Genomic DNA, 27,404 nt, shown 5'->3' with positions numbered 1-27,404 from the left:
ATACTGGACCACTTTGGGAGGCACTCATTTAGGATTGGGGTAGTGACGCCAGAGGTGCAACTGGGATGGAATTGGAACCAGATTCAGAGGATATGCAGGTGAAGATAAAGGTGTTGTGAGCGGATATAAGGGGTTTTGTGCGGTGCGTGTGAGGGGGGAGCACACTCAATACTTCTTTTCACCATAGCGTGTGTGAATGGTCTTGGGAGCAGTAAACTGGTACTAATCCCAAATTAGTGTGAATAGCTAGATGACACCTCACGGGCGCACCACCAATGGGACCCCTGGTTGGAAAGTGTGCGAACCATTGGTGGTGCGCCCGTGAGGTGTCATCTAGCTATTCACACTTTTTTCAAATGTTGTCCTTCTAGTGGATGTTTGTACTGTGTTGTTTGGTTACATGTTTATCAGAGACTGGCTATCTTTTATTTATGGCAATAGACTGGAACAGGGTAATAATCTCTATAATTAGAGTTATGATTGGAATGATCACTCGACAATCCATAGTTGTTCACAGTTCTACATTGATTATTTGCCTTTAGGACTGGGTCAATTTGTGATTAGTGTTTGACTGAGTGGAGGGCGACCTAGTCCTTTATGTCCCTCTTGACTCCTATTAAGTGGATATAGCAGTAAACTGGTGACTGGGATAGTTGTACATTCATTTGTGTATTGGGTGGAAAATTATGCAGACAGCAGATTTATGGATGAAACCTGGGATTGCCTTGAAGCCGGCATGAGGATTTATGGTGGGGTTGGATAGGATGCGCTGGGGCAAATTGTTGCCATTTCTGACAAAGCTGGTTTTGCAGAAGGGTTGCCTGGATATGCTCCTCGTGCACCTGTGGGAGAATAATTTGGTCCAGTTGTCCGGGTCGATCTTATTGCAATGCATGCTGCAGGATTTACTGTTGATCAAAAAGACGTTTGCGTGGACATGCTTGGTATGGACTGAATTTGTGTCTCAGACACAGTGGAGAGGTTCGATTAAACATGCTTCCATTGACAAGGCCAGGTGGAAGCCGAACAGGGTGATGAGGGTGTATTGCTTTTCAAGAGACATTAGGTTGATAACCCACTGGGGCATTAAGGAAGAAGAACAGGGTCTCTTTAGGATGGATGGGGCACACCTTTCGCACTTTGGCGATGCTTATTATATGATGGAGATGGGGATGCGATTAGCAAGCAGTGGAATGAGAGGATTTGGTGCAGAGGGGTGTGTCTTTGAATTCCTGATGTGTTGCAGCGGGGGGGGGGGGGTGGGCGGGGGGGAAGGAGGGTTCAGTAAAACTCCCTCCGAGGTTTTCCTGGATGGTGGTAGTTGAGGGGGTGGAGAGTCAGGTGCAAGTGTATCCACCCCTCGGGGGTCGATGGATGAAGGGAGCACAGACTAAGGAAGGCATGTGTGGGATTCCTGGAGCAGGTTAAGGAGGCTTCATTGTAGGATGTTTTGGTAGGGGAAGTGAGAGAGAGATTGGGGAATGGGAGGAGGTCAGTGAGTGAAAGGGTAAAGAATGAAGCAACATATGGGTTACGGGGTGAAAGCTTGGTGAGAAGTGAGAATTTTTGGGTGAACAAGGGAATTACATATCACAGATGTTTGACGTTATGTTAAGGTTGATTAATGGTTTTGCAACCCTTTCCTAATAAAATGTCCTTTTACACTTCGTGGTAGTATGGCATGTGATTATTTCACAAATTCAGTTTGCAGCTACTGCTAAACCATAACCTCACACACACCAGCCAGGTCTGTAAATAAGTACTACTTCTGGGTCTGCAGAGGCAAGCACCAGTCCTGAGAAGCAGAACTGATCACATGACATATGCAGGACAAGAAGGAAGCAATCTCTCCCTTCAGCACACCAGTGACTAATCCTACCTAACCGCTGTCGCCTGCTAACCGCACTAATTGAACAGTAATGAACTTCAATGTGCAGCTGCCAGCCTTTAACAGGCGGCGAAGTCTGCCTCCGCACTTGTCTAAAAAAACATGCTTTAGCAACAGAAAGGGATGCACGTACAGGAAGCTGCATATATCAGACTATGCAGTCAGACTGAGCATCTGATGAGGTCAAGCGAGACCCCAAAATGCACGGCCTGCATGCTGTGGATTGCTGTGCTTGGCATCATTGTAGCCTGGGGAGCACGACTGGTGTGACTTTGAGAAAGATACCTACAAGAAGTGTAACTGGGCAGGTGCGAGGCATCGCCTCATGAACTAAAGATTGTTTTTTGCAAAAATGCACTGAATCATACGGTCGACTGACACACACGGCTGGATGTGATTTGTTTTCTGAAGGCGTGGGCTTCATGCAGATTTCAGATATAATGTATTAGTTGTCTTATGTAAACAGTGACTCAGCACATAGCAGTCGTGTTGCAATCGGCCACATAGGCGCTGAAAGAAGGGTTGTGGGGGTGCCAAAGCACCCCAAAAATAACCATGCTCAAATTCAGAAGGTGAATGAGCAATAGATATGCCTTTAAATTCTCTGTTTATCTTGTTACATTTGCTATGAGTTGAAAGACAAAGGTCAAATGTCAGGCAATGTGTCCTGACCGATTGCTGCTTATTCAGAAACGGGTGTTTATTTTTATTTCTCTGACTGCAAAGTGTAAGAATTTCGTACGAGTGACCTAGGTGACAATCTCGCTGGGTTACAGGAAGTGAAAAGAAAGACTATAGGAAGTCAGGATTCTCTAACACACAACAACATTTAAATATGTGTATATGATCTGTACATATATATTATGAAAGAACAAATGAAGCGCATTATTTTTGAAATTCTGAAGTGTGATGGAAACAAAGATTTTAATAGAATCAAAACAAATGACTCTTTACCCGGTTATGGTTGTAGGAAGCTAGCTCTTTAAGTGATATATCAAGATTCTAATATACTGTGAAAAGAGTCCAGGGGTTCCCTTATGAGTGGACAGGGGCTTAATATGCAATCCCAAAGTGCTCTATTAAGGGGTAGTGTGGTCGAGCAGCCTTTGCTTAACACAGTGCAAGACGTTTGCAAATACACACATTGATTAATAAATAGCACGCACGACTCAAGGAGATCGACACCAATTTATAAAAAATAGCAAGTATGTTTATAAATGTTTAGGCATTGAAGAAAAATCATTCAGGTAAGTACATTTTTAAATATAAATTATTTTCCCAGTTAAAAAAGTGAACACTGCAATTTTTGAGTACTGCAATGTTATCCTATGGGAGGAAGAACAAGATCTGCTGCAAACAGGTACATTACTGCGACTTACGGGACCAATCTCCAGGAGTTAAGGTGAGTAGTGGGCAAGGTCCAAGGCAGCACCAACAGAACACCACCAGCAGCACGAGGGCAGCCGGGTGTAGGCTGCAAAACAGCGTTGGAAGCCCAGTAGGTTTCTATGGAGATCGGTCGCTGTGAAAAGAGGCGGCAGGCTCTGTCTGGAAAGCGAGTCAAATTGAACCAACAAGGGGTTCAAGACTTGCAATGCTCGATACGTAGGGACACCTGGGGTCCTCTTCTCCATGGCCAGAGGGCGATGGATGCAGAGATGTCTTTAGGCGTCGGGCTTTCTTTACCGTGCGCAGTTGCGGTCGAAGTGGCCTGTGTGCAGAGGTTATAAGTATCGTCGGGGAGTTCATGAGGGATGAAACCATGATGGGCTTGTGCTCTGGAGGGCTGGGGGACCTTGTTGACACCAGTAGCCTACTTCAACGCGGGCCAGAGGGGACAGGTTATGTGGTGGTTTCGGGTGTCAGGTTTCGGTTGTTCCGGAGGACTCAAATTATTTGCTTTGGAGTTTCTGAACGATGCAGGAGAACAGGTCCACTGTTCACAGGAGGTCTTGAGTCTTTATTGAAGGCAAACAGTCCTCCCAAGGTTCTGGAGTTAACAGCTGCAGGACGAGTCAACTTTGGCACAGTTTTCGATGAAGGACGCAGACAAGCTGGCAGGGGTAGTACCAGGTCAGCTGCTTCTTCTCTCCTTTCTGCTTTTGCAGCTCTTCTGTGTCCTCTCTCAGGTCATCAGGATCTGCTTCTCTGGTGTCAGGGGCTACCCTGAATACTGAATTTAAAAGTGTTAGGGGAGTGTAGGGTAGTAGCTACACACCCTATATGCCTACTTCCTATGGGAAGTGGGCATAACCCTGTCACAGAATTCCTAAGTATGCCATCACAAAGGTGGCTACTTCTGAAAAATTGTGTCCACCTCACTGTAGCCCACCTTAGGGGTGGTACTATCCTGAAGATGGCACATCTACCTGACTAACTATTGTTTCCACCTGCCCCAGTGCCAAATGGGCCCTGGACAGAGGGGTGGCTTCCTCTCCTGTGAGGGGAGCCAAATTTGCATTCCAAAGGCTGTAGCTCTTTGAAGCTTGCTGACCCAAGGAGGCTAATCACCAGGTCATCCTGTGGGAGGAGGTGTTACCAGTGATGTAGCAAGAGGGGGCGGCAATCCGCTATCGCCACTGCCCCCGTTGGCGGCCATAGGTCTAGGTACACCACTGGGTGTTACACCCTCTTCCCAGACAGGCATTTTTTCTGTATCTCCTGAGAGCAAAAGGCTCTCACCCTGGGAGGTGAGAACAGAGTCTCGGTGGCAGGCTGGCAGAAACCAGCCAGCAAGAACACCAGAGGCTGGTAGGTTTCCAGGGGGCACCTCTAAGGCGCCCTCTGGGTGCAATCCAACATTGGCATCAGTTTGAGTTTACCCATACGAGATGTTTGATACCAAAAATCCCTATTTTCAGTGAAGCCATCATGTAGCTGGGGAACTTATTTTCACCAGTGTCCAGCACATGTCTTAAGATGGCTTCCCTGTTCACTTGTACTGGCCAGCACAGGGGCATATCCTCATATGTAATATTCAGCACCCTGCCTTAGGGTTATTAGGCCTGCTGTGTGGGGGTGACTTACAAATAGTACTTGCAGTTTTAGGGACATGGTACACAGGGATATGTGACATGTCATGTTTTCACTTTTGTCTGCAACAAGACACGCAGCCTGCAATGGCAGCCTTGTATGTGCTTGGTGAGGGGTTGTTTATGGTGGCACAATTCATGCAGCTGCTCTTTAGTACCCCCGGCCTTATACCATTTACTAGGGACTTACTGGGGGTGCTAAAGGTTTTGCCAAGTGGGGAAAACAATTGTACAGTTTTAAGGAAAGAACACTGGTACTGGGGACCTGGTTAGCAGGAACCCAGTACACTTCAGTCAAAGTTACATCAAATACCAGGCACAAAGAGAGGGATACTGCAACTAAATCCAAGTTTCCTACAATGGGTAAATGATATTGTAAACGTTATCGCTCTGGTACCTTCTGGTCTAGCTAGCACTATATAAAACTCAAAAATAATAATAATGTTCACTAAAAAAGACCTTCCACGCTTTATCATTTGTGCACTATTTAGTTTTACCACGAAAACTATGTGTTTTTGCAACTTTAGGGCCCAATTTATATTCTGGCCCGTTGTTCTGCCAGGGCAATGGAGTCATTTCCACCTCACCCTGGTGGAGGGACTGCCTGCCAGATTTATAACTGGTTGCCAGGCTGGCAGTCATCTATAAAGCATTGCTAGGAAACATCGTCATGGCGCATCCTGTCAATGCTTTTAACAGTTTTGGTGCAAGGCTCCGTCAACATGACAGAGCCTTGCACCAAACTGTCATCTTTTCTTTATTTTCCCCCAAAAAAATCCTGTAACTGAATTTTCTTTTTGAAATTAAAAAAGATTATTCCCCGTCGAGGGGGGCATTGTTTCATTATTGCTGTTCCTCCTGACGGTGACGGACAGTAAAAAAAACTGCTACATGTCTGCCATCCTAATTAGGCGGATGGACACATAGTCAATTTTCCAACGGTCCTTACACCCTGTAGGGCCATTGGAGACGTTTGGCTATGGCAGGGCGGAGTAATCACTGCCATTGCCAAACATTAGGTCCGCCCACATCTAAATCGGGCAGGCGGACCATTATGTTGGCAGGGAGGGTACTCCATCGCCTTTATAATGGAGTTCAAGCTTCACCAACATATAAATCAGGCCCTAAGTGACCACTTCAACAAAAAAGTGCAGTCTGTAAATGATAGTGCGCTACCACACCAGTGCACCAAAAATCACCACCTGGTACATGCTACACACCATTACCACTCTCCTTTTGAATGGGCGTGGCACATTTGTGACTCTTGTTAATTTGTGATGTTTGGCTTTTTCGTAATTCCTATGAATTCAGTGATATAACATTAATGGCAGCACCCCCACTCAGAACATTGTTCAAGCACCACTGAATTGGGGGGATAAGGTGGTAAAGAGGCAAACAAAGACATTTTAGAAACCTTGTGCTGAAAGGCATGAGAGAGAAAGGCATAAAAGGGAGATAGAAGATACACGAGAACAATACAAAAACAGTTATAATCGATGAAAGTATGGATGAAAAGGAAACTCTTAAATGCAGGTAATCAGACAGGAAGTACAGTATACAGAGTGGTGGATGAATGAGGAATGACATGGAATCAAAATGAAACCGCCTTGAGTGGTGGATGAAAGAGGAATGCCATGGAATCAAAATGAAACCGCCTTGTGTGGTGGATGAAAGAGGATTGACATGGAATCAAAATGAAACCGCCTTGGTAACGGGCAACTGCCCAGCACTGGTTCGAACTCCAGTACTTATTTTCTTTTCTCGATAAATGAAGCAGAATAAGGCGTAGTTCTTACTCTACAAGTGTTTTCTCTGAATTGACCAAACCACCCAAAAACACAACGAGAAGGCTAACTGGTCCCCTGCCCAGTCAGTTTGTAAGAGTTTGGTAAACCGGGAGGTTGGTGGTCACTGCGCCTAATTTCTCCACCATATTACACTGCAAGTAAATTGAAGTCCCGAAGTGGGAATATTCCCTCCTAGCTCTATAGACATATGTTCTCCTTCATATACCAACCCCTACCTTGTCTGAGTCTGCCACAGCATAATAGAGCTTGAAAAAACCTTTCTGTATCAGAACAGAATGGTAAGGTGTATGTGAGATGTAAAGAAAGCCACGTGAGGGATGTGCTCAAGGTACACCCTGTTAGTACTCATGGGGCACCGTTTTTTTGGTCTGGTTTAAGAGCACAGGTGCCTGCAGTCTTCCATTTCTCACATATATTAATTTGCTTTGAGCAGAATGGGGGGCCTCTGATGGTTCTGAGTCCACAAAGGGTCCCGCCCCCCTGTTCAGCAGGGGCTGCAGAGGCCAGCTTTACATCTCAAGATCCAGTTAATTACTACAAAGTTCTACAATATACGCTCTCTAAAACATACATTAGCCACCTTAAATCAAAATTCTGCACCAAATAAAGAAAGTAATAAATGAATATAATTGAATTAATTTGTAGCATTCAATTCCATCAATTTTGATTTGGCTCATTGCGCATAAGAAAAAAGGACCAACCGTATTTAGTCTTACTTCTTCCATAAAAGAGACAATCCAGTCAAACAGCTATGTCTTCTCTCATCTTCACAGAATCACATAAAACACAAGCCATGCTTCAACCAAGCTTTACTGTGACGTGCATTTTGTGTCATGACAGAGCAAGAAAAAAGCACGATGGAGCTTTCCAGAAATTAATCTTTGAAATCGATCGATTTACATTTCATCCCAGAACATTTCTAACTCCTTAAGGCAGATATGACTAAATGTTTATAAATGCATACATTTATTTTCAAATCGGAGCTTATATATCATTTCACACATTCCCTGCTGCTTTGGAGTAACAAACAAAAGATAGATATAGACATATGGTGTATATATGAACACTTACACTGTTCACTACACACATGCCATCATAAAAGTTAGGCCCCAGTTATTATAGGAAAATAAAAGGATCCCCATTAAAGTGACGAGTATGATAGAGTTGGGAAATCACTTCCTCTGAAAAATCGACATCATTATCGAATGCCCCAAATAATTAGCCCCTCAGTCAATTTTATGGTCTGGCCTAGAGACAACTTTAGCTGTCTTGCCAGCCTCGTGTAATTAAAAAATATACAAAAATGCATACATATGTACATATATAGAGGTGATTTTGGTCAGTCCTTTTCAACCACTGGTCTGCTAAGTGGCCGTTCAAATTACGAGTCTGTGCAGCAAAGCATACTGAGCTGGTTAGTGGGTCAGCCCATTCGGTAATTCACTCTCTTGCACTGTGAGTTACAGCGTTCTTTTACCACATGTGCAAATATGCCTAAAAATAAGTGCACTTCAGATCAGTGCCTGGTCAATAGTTTTCCAGGTTTTTTTCTCCACATTTCACCCTTTTTATTTTATTCTTGTGGCCATCCTTATGCGTTCAAACTGTCTTTAAGTGACAGTATTTCAAATTATATAAAATAGTATCCTTTTCATTGTGCCAATAATAATCACATTTTCCTGTTATGTGCATTAAAACAAAAATGGTTTTAATCCTGTTTAAGTACACCTGCCGACTTAGAAGCACCCAGACAGCTCTATCAAAATTATATGTAATGATTATGATGGCCACCATGTTTAGGCGCAGCATGTTTTCCTGTGTTTTTTTTATTTTGAGGCATATGATTGCAATAAACCAATGCAATGAAGTGTAACCATTGCACCAGCTTGCCCTAGCCAGACAGAGTTTTCCAATGCTTGTTTGGAGTTGTTCTCTGTTTTACATATTCAAATAAGGACAAATGAAGTGTCTGGCGCTGCTAGGTTGCCAATATAAAAAATTATTAAATCATGGCTTTATACGTCACATCAGGGTTCTGGGGTGGTAAGGTCTCTGCCTTGGCGCACCACTCCCAGCATCTCATGGACCTCACCTGCCATTTGGCCTCAATGGTGCTGCTCATATAACTAGTGCTTTAAACGGGCAGGGAGTGTCCGGTACTGAGTACCTGCACTTCTTTAATCTGAAGGGGAGAGTACCTGCACCTCTCAGCACTGATGCAATACATTTAATGGGAGAGTACCGGCACTTCTAAGGAGAAAACAGATACTGTTAATAATGAGTACCCGCAGTTCAGTATTCCTAATTAAGCCTCAAATAACCATGGCAGTGCCCGGTCATAAATCTGGCGACTCACTCTCTCCCTAATGTTAGTCAGTAGTTGTCGCCACGCACAATGCGGTTCTGCAAAAAGCCCAAAACCTTCCTCATTGTAGAGAGCCACCCGGGCTCCTCTATACTTTGTTGCTATTCCCCACACGCATCCGCACACCCCGGGGCGGGCTCGCTCCGGGGTATAAATAAACAAGCGGAAGACCGCTCGGGGTCTTTCCGGCACCATAGTAACCTGTGTACCTGTGTCGTCCTTTACAGCCGAGAGTCCACGTGCCAGGCCCTGCCCTGGCCCACTACATTGGCGATGAGGCCGGTCTGGATGCCCGCGTGCCCGCTCGTCTCCTGCCCACGGAGCGTCGGCGTGCTGTCGGTGCCTAGGAGAGGAAGCCGCGGGGCCCACCCGCATCGCTCCAGTGCCTGGCTGCACTGAGTTCCTCGCACGCGCTCTGGCTTGAGGCCCGCCCACGCGTCTCCTCCCTGGGAGCGCTTTCGGCTGGCGGGACTTGCCGAGCGCGGCATCGGGGGTGAGTCGTCCTCCTGTTCCCCCCGCCTGCGCAACACCCCGCGGCCTGCCTGGCCCTTCGTGCGCCTCCTGTGGCGCGCTAGACTTTCCATGCGTGCAGCGCACGCCTGGGGCCCTGAGGGGGAGGGGCGCAGTTGAGCGCCGTGCAGAACAGTCCCCGCGAAGACGGAGGAGAGGCCCAATACACGCTCCGGCAAGCGTGAGGAGCAGCGGAGCCCTGCAGGAGAAGGAAAAGACACAGTCACCTTGCACGGGAACAAGCACTGGCAAACTCAAGAGGCTGGACAGAGGTACCAGACAGTAGATAAACACCCTGTTCACCGTGGCAGCACCACAGGGGCGAGTACAAGTGACACACAGTCGGCGGCGACCCTGCCCCACCCTGCCGCCAAGCGCAGTTGCACACACACACTGCGGGGCGGTGCAGAGGAGTGGCCAGAGCTGCCCCGCCACATCTATAGCCTAGAGGGAGTCTGTGCCGGCGCGCAGCGGCATCAAGAAAGGCGCGCCCACAACCCCGCAGGAGGAAAGAGGCCACACGCAGCCCGCCCAGCACTCGGGTGAGCCTCAGAAAACACCTAGAGGGGCTGAGACATGTTGAACCCTGTGACGGGGTCAGGCCAGTCAGGTGATGGCCAGAACCAGGGCGCAGCGGCCGCGCCACAGCAACCAGGCCCTGCCGGAGGAGCTCAGAATCAAGCTGCGGCGCTGGCCCCCCAACTGCCCAGCCACGCGCACACAGGCGTAGCACCCCTCCCCCCGTTCAGCGAATCGGCTGACCCCGCGACGGCAGCGCCAAGGTGGAAGGCCTGGCTCGGAAGGCTCAACCTCTACTTCAAAGGCACTCGAGAGACCGACGGGACGGTCAAGAGGTCCCTCCTCATCCAAACGCTCTCCAACACTGGGCCAGACGACGACTATGATGTAGCTGTCACCGCGCTTAACACCCATTTCGACCCCCAACTGAACAATGACTTCGAGAAGTTCAAATTCAAGAGGGCGTGGCAAACAGAGTCCAAATCCGTCGACATGTACTATGCGAGACTGCGCCGGCTGGCCAGCACCTGCCCTTTCCTCAACCCAAGAGAGGAGATCAGGGATAAGATCATAGTGGGGTGTCGATCTAAACTACTGAGAAAACTCATTCTCCGACAACCTGGAATATCGCTAGACGAAATCCTGATTCTGGCCCGCTCACACGAACTGTCTGACGCGCGAGTGGAGGAAATGGAGATTGCCCTGCGCTCACCGATGGCCTTGCCCGTAGCGGCCAAGACAACACCGATCAAGGAGGAAAGGGTTGATGCGATCAAAAGGAGGCCCCAGTCCGGTCGCCAGCGACCTGCGCCCAACCGTGGGACACAGTGGGCTTACTGCGGTGAAGATCACCCGGCGACGGCGACATGCGGGGCGAAAGGAAAAACGTGCCTGAAATGTGGCCGGCTAAACCACTTTGCAGCTGTGTGCCAGGGCGGAAGATACAGGCCAAACGCACCCAGGTCCCGCGCAGCTTATGGACCCAGACAATTGTCACAGCGCGTCCGACAATTGTCACTAGAACAGGAACTGCCGCCCCCCGACAGTCAAGCCCAGGATAGGCGGCCTCGGTATGAGGACGACGATGATGAAGAGGTATACGTCATCTCATACGTCAGCAGAGTGTCCACAAAGATGAGACCACCGCCCATGTGCTCCGTCTCCATTGAAGGCACGGAAGTGAGAGCCCTCATAGACACGGGGGCATCCGTCAATGTTATGGACTCAGAGCAATAAGAACAAATGTCGCCCTAGCCCGCTCTTGCGCCTTCCAGCGCACGTATCTACACTTATGGGGGCACAGACCCATTGTCACTGCGTGGAGTGATCAGCACCACTGTCGTAAATGGTGAATACTCGACAGAAGCCCGTTTTCATATCACAGAAGGGAAGAAGGGCACTCTTCTAAGCTGCCACACGGCGGAGGACCTGGGGCTTGTATTTTTTGCAAATCAAGTACACCAGTCACATGCGGACAGTCTGCTGCAGGAGTTCCCCGCGCTATTCAAAGGCCTAGGGAAACTAAAAGGACAGAAATTTCGTCTACACATAGACACCTCAGTGCGCCCTGTAGCTCTCCGGCACCGGCGAGTGCCGTTCAACCTCCGGCCACAAGTAGAGGAAGAACTTAAAAAGCTAGAAGATCTCGGAGTAATAGAAAAGGTGTCGGGTCCGACACCCTGGGTATCCCCACTGGTCGTGGCACCCAAACCGAAACAACTGGGGGCAATCAGGTTGTGCGTTGACATGAGACTCCCCAACGCAGCCGTAAAGAGAGAAAGGCATATAACCCCAACCATAGACGACATCGTGGCTGACCTGAACGGGGCGAAGTGGTTTTCGAAGCTGGACTTCAACTCGGGGTACCATCAACTCGAACTGGAGCCAGAGAGCCGCTATATAACCACATTCTCGACCCACGTGGGGCTACGAAGGTACCGGCGGCTGAGTTTTGGCGTGTCCTCAGCGGCAGAGGTGTTCCAAAACGCCATACGCGAGGTACTGTCAGGACTGAGCGGGGTATTCAACCTCAGCGACGATATCCTCATTTACTCTAACACCCTCGAGGAGCATCATGCCCATTTGAGAGCGACGTTACAAAGGCTGGTGGAGAATGGATTGACCCTGCATCGATCCAAATGTTCATTTTAACAAGAATCCATTGACTTTTTCGGGTATACGTTCACCCGAGATGGGCTGAAGGTTGACCCCAAGAAAGCGGAAGCAATCCGGACCGCGAGCACTCTGCGGAATCCCACTGAGGTTCGGAGTTTCTTAGGCATGGCCACTTATTGCGGCCGTTTCATCCCCAACCTGGCGGCGTTGGCGGAGCCCCTGAGGGCACTCACTCTGCAAGACCACAAATGGGAGTGGACCGTGGCAGCCAACAAGGCATTCCAAGACATTAAAGCAAACTTTCTTGACAAAACAGTGATGGCATACTTCCAGCCGCGCCGAAAAACAGAACTAATTGTGGACGCCAGCCCGGTGGGTCTCGGGGCGGTACTCCTACAGGAATACGGCATGGAGGAATGGAACCCAGTCGCCTACGCGAGCAAGGCCCTGACTGACACTGAAACCCGATACGCTCAGATTGAACGTGAGGCACTAGCGATAAAGTGGGCGTGTCAACACTTCCACCTCTACTTGTGTGGTCAAGAGTTCAGCATGGTGACAGACCACAAGCCTCTGCTGCCTCTGTTTACGGGATCGTCCAGACTAGCACCCCCACGGATAGAACGCTGGGCCGTCCAATTACAGGGATACCACTTCAAGATCCTGTTCAGACCGGGGGCACACAACCCCGCTGATTACCTGTCACGGCACCCAGATGTGACAAAGCCGGCCCACCCCCTAGACGACGGACCGGGGGTTGAAGAATTTGTCCACATGGTCTCGCAAGCCGCGTGCCCTGACACGATGATGCTGAAGGAGATAGGAGAGGCCACAGCCAAGGACGAAATATTATCCCGTGTCAGGCACGCTCTGGAAGGGAATCACTGGGCTCACTTTCTAGATGGGGCCCAGAGCCTTCGATCGGAAGTTAGCCATTCGCGGCAGCAACTATGGCAAGTCAGGAGCGAACTGAGTGTGGGTGACGAGTGAGGAGGCAACCCTGGCCGGGGTTGCAGCATCCCCGGCTGTCCGAAGTCGGCGATACAACCTGCGACCCAATACGGGTCCGAGCCAGAGGCTGAGAGACTTTGCATGGACCTCACCCTGATGACACCCCTGCCAGAAGGAGCAGACTAAATTGAAGGAGGGATGTAGCGAGCCACCCGGGCTCCTCTATACTTTGTTGCTATTCCCTACACGCATCCCCACACCCCCGGGGCGGGCTCGCTCTGGGGTATAAATAAACAAGCGGAAGACCGCTCGGGGTCTTTCCGGCACCATAGTAATCTGTGTACCTGTGTCGTCCTTTACAGCCGAGAGTCCACGTGCCAGGCCCTGTCCTGGCCCACTACACTCATAACAAGCACTGGGCCTACAAATAATGAAACAGATCAGTTATTATGTCAGTACCCAGAGCAGACATGGTGAAAAAACGACGTCTACAAAACGATGCACTTGGAATGCTCTCGCAAATGCTGACGTTCAGGTAAACACCACCGCACGCGACGCCTCGCAATCCTGAGTAGCAGTGGGAGCACCTGAGCCACTCAGTCCGCGTACTCCCTGTTTGCTTACGCTCCCTGTACCATTGTTCACATCACATTACAGTAGCATCACATCCGTACTGAAATGACTTCAGTCGATCCCACTGCACTCCAACTGAATTGTGACGCAGCATTTTTTTTCGTTACAAATGCCAAATTTGCAGTGTTCTGTTCGGCTGCGAAATGTGCCTTTTCTAAGAATGTATAACGTTACCAAAGCCGCACAATCAGGACTATCAATTCAACCAGCCATCCAGAATCGTTTTTCTCTCCAGAGGTTGTTAAACATAGATTCACAAAAAAGAAACATTCCGTTTGCATTAAATGTATTTTTTCTTTATATTTTACTGTAGTCTATTCGTATTGCTTATATAAACATAAATGTCTCTAGCCTATATGAAAATTAAATTTTTTGTTATCACCATTTAAAGCCATATTTAAAGCCTTCTGTAACTAGAGTTGCTGTAAGTCACCATGCTCGCAAACCTAAACTTTCCTTTCACAGAGTACTGTCATCTCTTTATTTAGTCCAGTTGGATCAAGTGAGGTGAATCAAGTGCAAATTTGTCAGAATGCATTTGTTTACAAACTGGAAACATGGAGTTCCTTTGAGATGGAGTCACCCTAGACTATGGCTATATAATGGCTATAACCCTGTTACTAGACCCGTCGCAAATTATAAAGTCTGCGGATATACGAAGACCTGCATAGTTTTCTTCAGAGCTTTAGACTGTTCAAAACAGCAACCCGTCCAGAGGGAAACTGGGGGGAGGAATTGGGAATTAACGTGAACGGGACCCAGAATTACTAATTAATCTGGTAATCCTCCGTTTCCCAGTGGAACCGCAGAGTTTCACACAATATCTGCTAATTCCGCACTAACGGATGTACAGGGGCCCTGGTAACAACCTCAGGGGCATGGACATGCAAGATGCGGGTGTGGAGCACTACTATAAAGCCTACAGCAGCATTGTAAGGATGCATCAGGCCCCAATGCAGGCAACCAAAATGGCCTCTTCTGATCTCCAGTTTCCTAGAGAAAGGCAGCTACAACTGGGATTATGTGGGCCAGTCGCACCCCTGTGCCCTCGTACCGCTGTACCACCCACACTGATAGCTACATTCCGCACCCACAGTCCCAGCTACCTCAGATAAATGGCTGCATGTTCTAAGCATGAACCCCTTCATGCCTAAGTGAGCCCTGACCATGAACCACAGTGCCTAATGTTGGGGGAAGACATGCTGACCTGAAATGTTGAGGGGACACATTAGATAGCAGCAATGCTTCTTAACCTTAGTAGCCGGCTCTATGCTCCATTCTGAAATTTCATTTGTTAATCTAATTTCATTAAAAAAAACAGCTGTTATTAGTTTAGGTGCTTAAACACAAATATAATAGTCTGCTGACATAGCTTGACACCATTATATGACAAGAACTGGCAAAGTCTGTAGATCTGGCTTGCACTTTGTGTCCTAAAATATTGAAAAAAAGCCTTCTGCACATAGTAAAATAAATACATACGATTGTTTTCTGCATGAATGCACCTCTGGGAGAAATAATTTCATGTGTGATGATTCACTGAACTTCTGAGGTGTAAAATAGTTGCTCATACTCTGCAGTGCGAGCAAATACCCCCATATGAAGCAAATGTTTCACCTAACTGCCAGTAGCACAAGGTGCAATGGGACTACTCCTCTGGGTGGAGTTAAAGCCCGCTTTATGTATATTTTAAAGAATTAGTAACAACAAGTATTTCAGACAGCTGTGCTGTCACATCAGATCTAAAAAGAAGTGAGTAATCCTTGGACCCATAGACTGACTAAGTCCCGAACTGAATGCAGCACAGAAACTGTTCACTTAAGAGACCAGTGAACTACTAATACCAGGGCCTAAAGTTTTGTTCAGAAGCCCACGACCCCCACTATGATTATTGCGGATGCTGCAACCCAAGACATAGTTTTGATTCCATCTCATGCCTCTTTCATCCACCAACAAATACCCCCAATCTCTTTATCTCACATTTTTGTTCTTTTTTATCCTTGCTTTCTCGCTTTGTCACTGGGTTTTCGTCTTTCTCTTCCCTTTTCTTTCCCCCTTTGCATTGTTCTCTCTTTTGCTCTGGGTGAAAGTCTGATGAAGAAAAATAAGTGCCAGCTCAAATTAAGCACTGGTGCCAGGATTCTGAAAGTGCTTCGAACTGTAAAAATTGGGGGAAAATGCTTATAATTGCAAATAACATAACATGAAATGTATTCACAAACAATAGATCTAAATGGGTGTATATGCTTATTCATCCTTCAAACAGAAACTATGTTTGGCGTGTTCCTCAAGGACCATCATGGAGAACCTATTCCAGAGACCTGTGACCCTAAAGTATGGCCCGGGGGCCGCAAGCGGCTCTCCTGACCTTTACATGTGGCCCCCTGGTCAACGCCCGCACCAAGCTGCTGTTTTTTCGACTATAAACGGGCAAGCATTTATTTATAGGTTACCCAAAGTAAAAGAAAAGAAGGTGTTCTGCACCTCTTAACTTTAGGAACCCCTTAATTTTTTAGATATCTTTCTGCAATAGTGTACAAATATGATAACGTCTGCTCAAAATTCAAAAACTATATTTCATTAACATTTTAACCTTTTCACCTAAGTACATCAGATTATATTAGTGCATTGGGAAGCATTTTTTTTTAGCTTTTTCAAACATGATTTAGAAGCATTCTTGCTTCCCAACCCACCACCCCCACTCACACTAACAAGAATGTCAATAGTGAACTAAGAGACAGTCAGTTGTTTTGTACACCCTTTGGGTGGCCTCGGGTTGCTATTATACATAACATTATAGTTTATTAAACCAAAGATTTTACAGCAGGTTTTGTACAGCGCACATCCTAAAGTCATGCATTTTGAGGTTCTCTTATATGTTATAATGATGAAGAAAGAGAGAAAGTGAAATAAAACAACTGCCTAGGATCACAGAATTTAGGCAAGTGGGGTTGCAAGGATTGATGTAGGTTTTCTGTTTTCACAATATGCAGTTCAGTCACTAGATGTACGCGCTTCACGTCACTTACATCCTTACCGCCCTTTGACCCCTTGACCGCCACACTGCTGGTATCAATGTGGCCCTTGGTCACTATCACAGACCAAACTCTTTGGTCTCTGGGAAAATGTTTCCAAGTACCCATGCCGTAGACTGTAGAGTAGGCAAGCATGTTTTATTGTTATTTACTTTGTAGAGCGGACATCCACAGATCTTCTTGGCAATGTGCATAAAGCAACCTCACAAATAAACACAGAACTAAAGTGGACTACCGAAGACCTGTCAAGGATAAGAAACATATTAAGTGATTATTGGATGAACAGATACATTTTCAATCATCCCTCAAGTTTTCCAGTTCTCTCTCCTGGGCAAAGAAAGTAGGCAAATGCTTGCACTGATAACTTTTTGACACTAACTAGCACAGCTCTAGTTATCCTACTGAGCAGGCATGACTGCTATGGTCAGGTGGTGTTTGGATCTTCCACTGCTACAATATACATTAGCCTCAAGTGCCTTCAAACCTAAGATATTCACAGGCCCTAAGGTCCAAGCACATAGAGTCAATCCAGCTACAAGCACATGCTATATGCTATACATTGTTGTGGTATCCTTCCTCGATGCAAAGCATGGCTCCACAAGTGCGCACTAGGATGATGCACAAAATAAACTAGAAACTAAAAACTACTTCAGTCAAAGTGGTTGACAGGATGCAAAAAAGTATCTACTACAGAAAACCTTTAAAAAATGTGCTATCTCAATTAAATGAATAAATCGCTACTCCAACTTTTAGCCACAAATATTAAAATATTTATTTTCAAGGTGTATCTTCTCATAGGTGCTAACAAAATGTATCAAAAGCGGAAGGTCTTAGGCTCGGAAGTTGAAGACCAACAATTTCTCAGTTTCAGTTAGGTGCTTCCAGAGGCTTGTAGTCTGTACCATTGCAAGCAGTAGGCCTTGATATCAACAAACACAATGGAGCTTACTTTATTTTTGTCATAAAGATGTTGGCAATGTAGGCTCCACTGGGATTCGAAATAGTGCCACTCAGGTTGCACACAGATTTCTGGGCATGATGCAGCAATCTGCAGAAGCAATCTTGCAGGATCATTTCTACGTAGTGGGGATCTGACATCTACTTGCCTTGAGGAGCACCCTTGAACTTGTAAGCATTGCTCTTTATGGACACTTCCCCCACCACATTCTGGCAGCTGGTCTCTCTGAAGGGCAAACATTATCCTGACTGTATCGTCTGCATACTATATTGTCCTAGCGGATAGCGGGGCATTGTCTCTACATGAAAGCACGCCGCCTTTGATCGTGCCTCTGTATCTTGCTTTGTAATAGGAGTTTTTTTACAGTACTGGAAATTGCAGTGCTAGATTGAAGTCTCGGCCCAGCGTCATGACAAATTCTATGGAGCTAAATTATGCATTCATGAGGCAGAGAGGCAAAAATGACTTTCTTCTCACCGACTTGGCAGCCCATCGAAAATTCACAATTGGAGCCACATTGCTATCAACTGTTCTTTCCTGGTTGCATATGAGGCATCTTTGAAGGTCCATGATCAGGGCACAATAATAATGGAAAATAACTATAATTTTCTCCATCTCTCTCATACCCTAAAGGCATGTGGAAAATGCTTCAAGAATCGATTCCTTAATTTTAAATAATATAATAAATAAAAAAAATAAGTGCCCAATTTTTTTCTTAGAGTCCTGCTGCAGTGCTGTCGAATGCTGGGGTTGCCAAATATCAAGGATGATTCCACCCCATGCCACTTTCTCTCACCACCCTACATTTCCTCTCTCACTATCGCGCTCTTGCAATTTATTCTACATTCCTGATTTTTCATTTTATCACTCCCATCTCCCGTCTTTGTTTTCTGCCTTTCTCTATCCAGCTCTGGGTTAAAGTCAAATGGTGAAAGTAAGTCCTGGTCCCCAAAAGCGAATGTCGGTGCTCGCAACCCCCAACCATGCCAAAAGTTAATAAGTGAGATGAGGAACAAAAAGATCTTGTACTGCTTTCTATGGCCTGCTCTGCACCTTTTAGCTCTAGGGCCATGAAAGCAACAGGAAATTATTGAATCAAATCACATCAAATGTTGGTCAGAATGTTGGTGATTGTTCAAGACTGTACATCGCAGATCTAAAGGTACAATCCAGAACGACAGTCAATAAAAAGTCACACCATAGCCGGGTCGAAATAGAAATTCGTAGAGCAGAACCTGAAAGGAGCCCTGGGGTACTGGCACATTTGCTACTACTAAAACAGCTAGGTCCAATCAGGAGCTATCGAGCTCTTAATGTAAAATCGTGTAGGCAATTTGGGACCCACCTTGATATTTTGGACCATGATCCCAGCACCCCAAAGCAATGAACACAGAAACGACAACACAACCAAGGCCACTGGACACTGTGCCAACAAACACAGATATCCAAGACCTCTGTCCTTAAACCAACTATGAAATGTGGGCAACTCCCAGCTGCAGAAACTAAATGAAACGTTATGCATTGTAAATGCACTGTTTCTATTAATGCATGGAGGAAATTGCTTTTTCAACAATGAGTGCCTTTTAAATGACTACATTCAAAACCAATCACAATAAAATATACATAGAAAATACTTGAGCAATCTACTATTTTGCTGCATTGTTGGATCACAGGAAAAATTACTTTGAGTGGTAGGGTAAAATACGCAAACACGGCCCTGATTACGAGTCTGGTGGACCGAGGACCTCCAGACTTGCAGGGGCGCAGTGGTGGTAGTCCACCCAGCACCGCACCTGTGGTCTAACCGCTTTATTATGACTTGGGCGATCGGACTGCCATTGCACTGCTGCAACAGCCAGAGATCCCTGGCGGTAGCGCGGTGGTCTTAAGGCTGCAATATGCTTGGCGGGACCGCCAGGGTCCAGCCAAGCATATTACGAGTTTCCTCTCCACACGGTTTTCATAGCGGTTCCTCCACCATGACAACCATGGCGGAGAGGAAACAAAGGGTGCCCACTAGGGACGAGTGTTGCCTCAGGGCCAAGGGGAGCATGCAGAGGTGCACATGTTGTGCCCCCTGTGTGCATGCACCTCAATACCTGCGCGGCATGGACTGCACTAGTACATGTTGTGCAGGTACTGCCCTTGATGTTCCCATTGCGGTGCCTATTTCATAGGTACCGCTGTAAGAATGCCAAAGAAACGCACGCCAGTGACTGAAAAAGTAATAATCTGAAAGGCGGAGCACACAGGTTTGGCGGAGCAGGAACGGGATGCCGGTGTGGCGGCCCCGCTCCTGCACCGCCAAACTCGTAATCAGACCATAAGCCCTAAAGAGCAAGGACTCCCGTTCTTTACCTTCATGTATCTGAAGTACACTGAACCCATCACAGTTCTGTTAGTGTTACTTTAAATACATTTTACTTAAATACTGTTCGTCTTATTTTGTACTTTTGTGTTGGTAAATAAATACATGTACAAGAATACAATTATATCCCAAGTAACGTATCAAAATGGTACTCACGGTGTTTTGGGTGGGGGCGACATTATAATATACAGAGAAGATGCTCAACAAATAGTCAAATTATATTTTCTTGTGCCCATTATTATAATAGAATTATTGCAGAGCTGAAGAACAATTTGGGGGGTTGTTTTAAAATCCAATAATACGGTGCTTGCCTTTAGCTTAATCAAACAATGTGTGAGGTCTGAGACGTACTTTAAATTGCATCTTTACTTTATGGTTAGTCCCTTGACTTTTGTGAAGGAAAATTGACCAGAGAGACTTCAGCCTCAAGCGCTCATTGCTGCGCTAATACAGAGGCTATTACTGCAAGGCCTGATGGGAGTGCTTTGTAATCACAGCTGGAAAGATCAAATGTACCATACAGAGAAGCTAATTACCGCACTAGATTTTGATTCCTCTGTACTACCAATAAACAGCAGATTCATATATTAAGCTAGAGAACCTCAAATAACCAAAAACACACCTCCCAATGGCCGTCAAGAGGCCAGAACATATTTCCCCCAAAAACATCAAATAAAAAATGGCAAACACCTGCAGGCCCCAATATATCATAGGAAATAATCACAGCCATCAAAGGGCCTTCATATTGGTTTCATATCACCTAACAGGCCTCCATAAACCCCTGTAGATGCTTGCATAGCCTCAACACACCCTTATCCAGCACCTAATAGATATTCACCTACCCCCAACAAGACCGTAGTTGATATATACAGAGGTGTACATACATTTAACATCAAGTAAGCAAACTATATTACATTACATTTAATGTAGTGCAGAAGCTGGGTTCATAGGGTCAATTGAGTCAGGATCTTCATGGTTTGGTTTTAAGGATGCCCTCACAGAACAGGGTGTTTGTTAGTTCTAATTTGTCGGCTGCAGCATAAATATAATGTATGTTTTATTGTTGGTAATTTGATGTGTTTCAAGTGCGCTGCTTGTGGTAAAGGTTTACTCAATGCTTTCGTTTTATCTTGATTATTTGGCTTGCGCATTTCCCCGAGGGGTTACATCTAAGTGTATCAACTGAGGCACTGGTCGTAGTGGCAAGTCCTGGGATACAGCTGGTGAAATATCTGGACTGTTTTGTTGTGTGAGTTCTCTTTAGATGTGTTTCGTTGTAAGTTAGTATGGGGTGAGTCACTATATAGCTCTCGACAGGGCCTTACACAACCCTCAACAATCCTTCACACCGCTTCCAAAAGATCCGAACAGACGGTCTAGTTTAGATCTTGGCAGATGGGATACTCTGTCACAAACGTGACGCCTATCCCGTCCGCCATATTACAAGTGATATAGGATCTAATGCACTTGTAATACAGTGGACGGGATATGCGTCACGTTTGTGACGGAGTATCCCATCCGCCAAGATCTAAATCAGGCCCAGCGTCCCAAACAAACTGTTCTAGATCTGAGTAGCCTTTAACATACCTTCACTTAGATCCCCAAAAGGCCTTTACAGTCTCCCTACCATACCATTACATTATCCCCAACACACCAGTGCTATAAATGGGGGGAAAATAGTGCAGGTACTCATTTTAAATATTGCGAGTGGGCGGGGCTTGGGGCAAGACATGCCGATACTTATTGACTTCGATACTACTTGCAGCACATACCAAAACACATGAGAAATTTCTTTCAATAAACAAAGCACGTTTGTTTACTCATTACACACAAGGAAAGCCAAACGCGGCGATATTTGAACATTTCCTTGTTTTGTATATGTGCAACATCAATACTGTTAATTGCTGTTGCTTGGCACACTTCTATATAGTCTTGTGTGACAGAGAAAGAAACAAGCAGACATTCACACTCAAAGCATTCCACACATTTCCTTTAATATAACTTCCAAGAGAGTCTCTATTATTTCCCCTTTAATTCCTTTTTGTCTCACACAAAAACAATCACAGGCAAGCACACAGGCAAGCAGACAAACATAAACATACAGTTAACAAAAGAATCAGGTGGGATTAAAGCCATTTGTACCTTGTTACCTCCCATGGCTTTCTTAATTACGCTATCATCACCGGACTGCTTCGATGTCTGTGTTTGCAACACAGCATGGTGGTGAACACCCGGACCACATGCAAATGAGCCCAAGCTGAATTGTTCAGCTGGGGTCAGCTTAGGTCTACACAAGTGCCTTGACTATCAAAGAAAGGCCGCCAGCACCAACGTTTCATGAGAACCGGTACTCTCCTTGGCAGTAGAGAAGTGCCGGTACTCAAAGTGATAAATCTAAGAAGTGCCGGTACTCAGTACCAGTGAGTACCAGCCCATTTAATGCACTGCAACACACCAACCCCCATCAGACCTTGTCATACAGCTCCATAGAGCCAACCCTCGAATCCTTCACAATGAACCCTCACAGAACCTCAAAATAGCACCTAACATAGCTCTGACGCTGTCATTTCACTTGGTTTCCCAAAATACACTCTCAAAGCCCTCTAAAGAAACTCATACATAATTATCAGACAGAGCTCAATTTGGGGAACTCGTAATATGCTTGGCTGGACCCCGGTGGTCCCGCAAAGCTTATTGCAGCCTCAAGACTGTCAGGAATCCCTGCGGTTAGACACCAACACTTATGTTTAGGGACTGGACAAATTGTTCTTCATGGGACTTTGACTGAGAGCAAGGAAATGACAGAAAATGGAGGAAAGAGGATGGTAAAGATAGGAAACAGCGATTATGAAAGCAATCAGGCATGATAAAGAATGTGCAAGAGTGAGATCTAGAGGCAGGAAGTGTAGGGGGTAGAGGCAGAAAGAGGTATGAACTGAAATCAAGACTAGGTAGATTTGGTATTCAGCAACTCGGGTATTTGGCAGTACTGTTTTGTCTCCTAAAGTAAACTGTGGGTTCCTCTGCTTACTTTTTACATGTTTTGTTAACCAATGTTAACACACCAATAAACAGTTCATAATTATTTGTATGGCCTCACCCTGTTTCTACGTGTTACAGAAAGCCTGGGTAGTGCATACATATGTTTCGTACTTATTTTAACATATAAAATGTAACACTGAAAGAGAGAAATCGTGCAGTCGGTCCCTGGCCTTCCCAATCGTGCTGTTTCATCATGCCCACACTACACACACACTTTAAAGTTTCTGCATCCTTCCCAGGCCTAGGTTCATCCAAGACGTCAGCAAACTCACCCCAGCACCCTTACAACAAGTTAGCAACCTCTAATCTCAAAAACACGTTCCTTTCCAGCCACTGATGCAACTGAAAGGACGCGGCTAACTTGCCCCATTCCTCTGAATACCGCAGGGAAATTAGCTCAGCTCCAAACACATTATGAACCTCTAATTAAGACTATCATCGCTTTTTTAGCAACATCACAAACCGGCGCCGGGCACCAGCACATCCATCAAAGGTGTGTTGCACGACAGTGCAAAAAATAACTACAAAACGCCCAGTAGAACTTCCAACGCCTCCAGTGGCTACAGGAGCAGGTGTCTCCAGAAAGAGGCGGGCGTGACGCGTCCTGATATGCAAAACACTAGCGTCCGATTGGTCAGTTTTTTGATGTAGTGCACCTTCTTTTTGATTATAGATGAGCGCGCTAGGATAAACCAAGCTTTCATAGAAAACCAAATCGCTGTGTCTGGGACATACAGATTTTAGCCACACGCGTTTATTGTAATTGCACGGCAGATGCAACGCATTGAATGTTGTTCTATCCCAGAATGGGTAGTAGTTTAGAAGATGTATTTCATACTTCATAACAGCTGATTATTTTTAGGGGAAATGCTTTTTAACTCATAATAAATGGCAGCTTCCGTCGTCAGTGACGTGCTGCCATCCCAAAGAGAACACAGAGCAGCAAAAGCAGACAGTCAGATATGAAAGACAGCAGGCTGAGAAAAAAATGCCACTGCACAAACAAAGCCATTGTTCACTCACTCCCACTATACCCAAAAATTCCGATGGCTGAAAAAACTGTATATTATGGGCCCGGGTGCAAGATGCAAAGCGAAGGCAGAAAAAAAGGACATCGGAGATAAAACGATGCCAAAAAGAGCAATTCCCAAACTCTCAAATGTACAAAAAGACACTTATGTAACGGATCTAAGGTCAGAAGTGAACTGTTCTGCGCCCGATACAATTACAGGGCAAGTAACTGACAGCGGAATGCAGGGTCCGGGGAGTGCAAGTACAGGGTTCCAGGGGGCAGTGCAGAGAAAGCTGATCTGTGTATCCGTAAACGTCTGCAAAGGCAATGCAAAAGACATACGTTCTTAAATGCTCCTAAACAGACTTTATGACTTTATCCATAAAGCTAACACGCATGTCTATAGAAATGCCAGCTGTGAGCTGACTATATATATATATATATATATATATATATATATATATATATATATATATATATATATATATATATATATATATATATATATATATATATATATATATATATATATATATTTATATTTATATTTATTATATATATATATATATATATATATATATATTTATATTTATTATATATACATATATATATATATGCATATATATACACACACACACACACACACACATATATATATATATATATATATATATATATATATATAATATATATATATACATACACACACATACACACAATGCACAAGATATATGAACACTTTCTAAGGAGCACGGGCTCTGTCTGCAGGAAGGAGCAGCCGAGAAGCGCGCTGGTTGCAGCTGTGCTGAGCTGTGCCATTGTGAGATGTGCGCTGGATGTCCCAGACATACGGCGTGCATGCCGTCTGCGCTGTCTACGCCGCTAATAATGTGCAGTGCAGCGTTGTACCATGTGCAGCGTATGCAGTGCCTCTTCCCTATGTACAGACGGTTCCGTTTGCTGAACAATCTACAGAATTTACCTACTATCTACAGTCTTGCCTGCACTGAATGAAGTGCAATTTGCTGTCTTCTGTGGGCAGTGACTGCACTGCATGCAGGTGCCCCTTACATGCTGGATGCATTGTTTGCAGTGTCTCGATTGGTAGCGGCTCTGTATTTAAAACGTTATGTGCATATAGCGCTTTCCTAAAATGGTGTGTGCACGGGTCCACTTTGTACAGAAACAAGTAAAGTATGTCATGCCCGTAGTGTGCAATTAATTTCTCGCTTGTGTCCTCCTGTCTACAGCAAATGCCGTATCTGCAAAATGCAATGTCTGCCCCAGCAGTCCTATAGATCAATGCCACCCCTACGGTACGCTGCTTGCAGTTTTTGTAGTTCCCCGAGTGCAGTGCACATCATGACTCCCTGACATTACTCTGTGCAGTGTTTGCAGTGCATGTAGAGCCCTGGGCAGTGCATGCAGAGTGCAGTGGATGCAGTGAACTGTGCTCGGTGTATGCAGTGATCTGTGCAGTGCATGCATCGTGTACCACGCCAGTGGTAGCGCAGCAGGTACTTACGATTTCAGAGGGTTCTGGACGGCTGTGGCCATTTTGATACAGTATAATACACTCGGCTGCCGATTCCGGGCTCTCACCTCCAGCGACAGCTACTGTACAATTTCATTCATTCTCTGGGCAGCGCTAGGAAGATTCAGCCAATCAGGGACGGTGATGGGAAGCTTGTAGCCAATCAGGGGTCTGTGTGATGAGCAGTTTCACTCCTTGGTACTGGATGTTGTAGTTTCATGCTGGATTACTGAAGCGACTGGAAGGGAGTGTCGGACAACATCTCCCGACATGCAAAGGGATGACAGATCGACGCGCCGGCCTCCTCCGTGCCCTGATTGGCCAGTGGATTCTACTGTAAGGTCAGCGGCCTACTGAATGGTGCTGGCAGGCTGGGATTCACGCTTCAGAGCGTAGATGCGAGGATTCTGTTCGAGGCCTAAGAAAAGGTCACTGTTGTAAGCGGCTTTTCGTATAAGCACCGAAGCTAAGTGCTGGTAGTTTATAAACATGCTGAGAGGAGGAATGCTTTAATGTAGTGTATAACGAAGCAATAAAAGACAAGGCAGGACAGTTACTTGTATTTAGGAGGGAGGTTTTCACATTTTTGGCCAAATATTGTTTTTTAATATAATTTGTTTATTCAGTTTTCTGTCAAAAGAAATACAATTAACAGTGCACCTCAAGACATTTGGCCAAATATTGTTATGCGTTATATTGGTTTCTAGCACCGTAAAATGTCCCTCACTGCAAATGTAACTGATTTTGCAATACAATTTTAACTCATTGTTTCAAAATCTTCTTGTTAATGTATAATGAAGTCTTTAGCTGTTTTGCCACCATAATATAATCAAAATAAACATTGGTAAAGCCACTAGGCCCGGACTTCCGAAGCATGCAGTATGTGCTAACACAAGCCTCTCAACTCACATGTCCCTCTGTAGCAAGTGATAACTTGCACATCTTATAAATATGCTCAAAGTAAGAATTTCAAGTTGTAGTTGACCGTAGTTAAAGTGTGTTCACATTAAGTTAGCCAAAGTTAATATAGGCCTCAGTTTAACAACTCATGCTAACATACTGAAAATGCATTTTGGCTGCTGTGATTCTATGTCAGGACCGGAGGCTCCGATTATGCGTCTCAATTTTCTTTACTGAAAATTCTCAGCAGCCAATCAGATAAAGTAAAAACAAAAATACACTACAATACTCATAAACACCAGTGGGTATCACATGACAGCCATAGAGTAGACCCTATATAAGGATCACAAGAGAATACTACATCCTCTTTCTTTGCTGCTCCGCAGCCAGTTAAGTGCATTACCTTTATTGTCTACTTCTGGTTACTGCTTCTGAATTAGCGCTTTGTACGCTTGTATGTCTTTTATTTTACCTGTCTCTGCTGATTGCTCATGTGCGCGTTGCTCGCGCTGTGGCTGGATTGGTGTTGTGAGCATTTTCGTTCTGCTCTAAGCTCGCTTTCGGGTCCCGCTGTTATCGCGCTCCCGCTGTGTTCTTTCTGTATTGCGCTTCAGACGCTGCTGGTTTTCTGAGTCCCGGCCGTTTCTCTCGGAGCGTGCTGCTTGGGGAGCACTGAGTGCCTCCCGGTCCGGGCGCTGTAGTGCCCAAGTCCTCTTTGTGGAGGGGGAGACGGG

At 45.7% G+C, this 27,404-nt stretch overlaps 1 protein-coding gene across 4 annotated transcripts in view; it reads right to left on the bottom strand.

Annotated features, from left to right (window-relative positions):
• The window catches only part of DPF1 (double PHD fingers 1), a 548,769-nt gene extending 522,903 nt beyond the window's left edge, over positions 1-25,866 (bottom strand). For all 4 annotated transcript variants that reach the window (XM_078660411.1, XM_078660408.1, XM_078660410.1 and 1 more), the window contains exon 1: positions 25,762-25,866. In XM_078660411.1, coding sequence (XP_078516537.1) covers positions 25,762-25,793 — 32 coding nt within the window. In that variant the 5' untranslated portion in view covers positions 25,794-25,866. The remainder of the gene's footprint in view (positions 1-25,761) is intronic.
• Positions 25,867-27,404: the final 1,538 nt, after the last annotated feature.

The sequence above is a fragment of the Lissotriton helveticus genome, chromosome 9 (genome assembly GCF_964261635.1).
Source record: "Lissotriton helveticus chromosome 9, aLisHel1.1, whole genome shotgun sequence".
NCBI lineage: Eukaryota > Metazoa > Chordata > Amphibia > Caudata > Salamandridae > Lissotriton > Lissotriton helveticus.
Note: the sequence above shows the minus strand (reverse complement) of the source record. Positions and strands in the feature narration are given on the sequence as shown.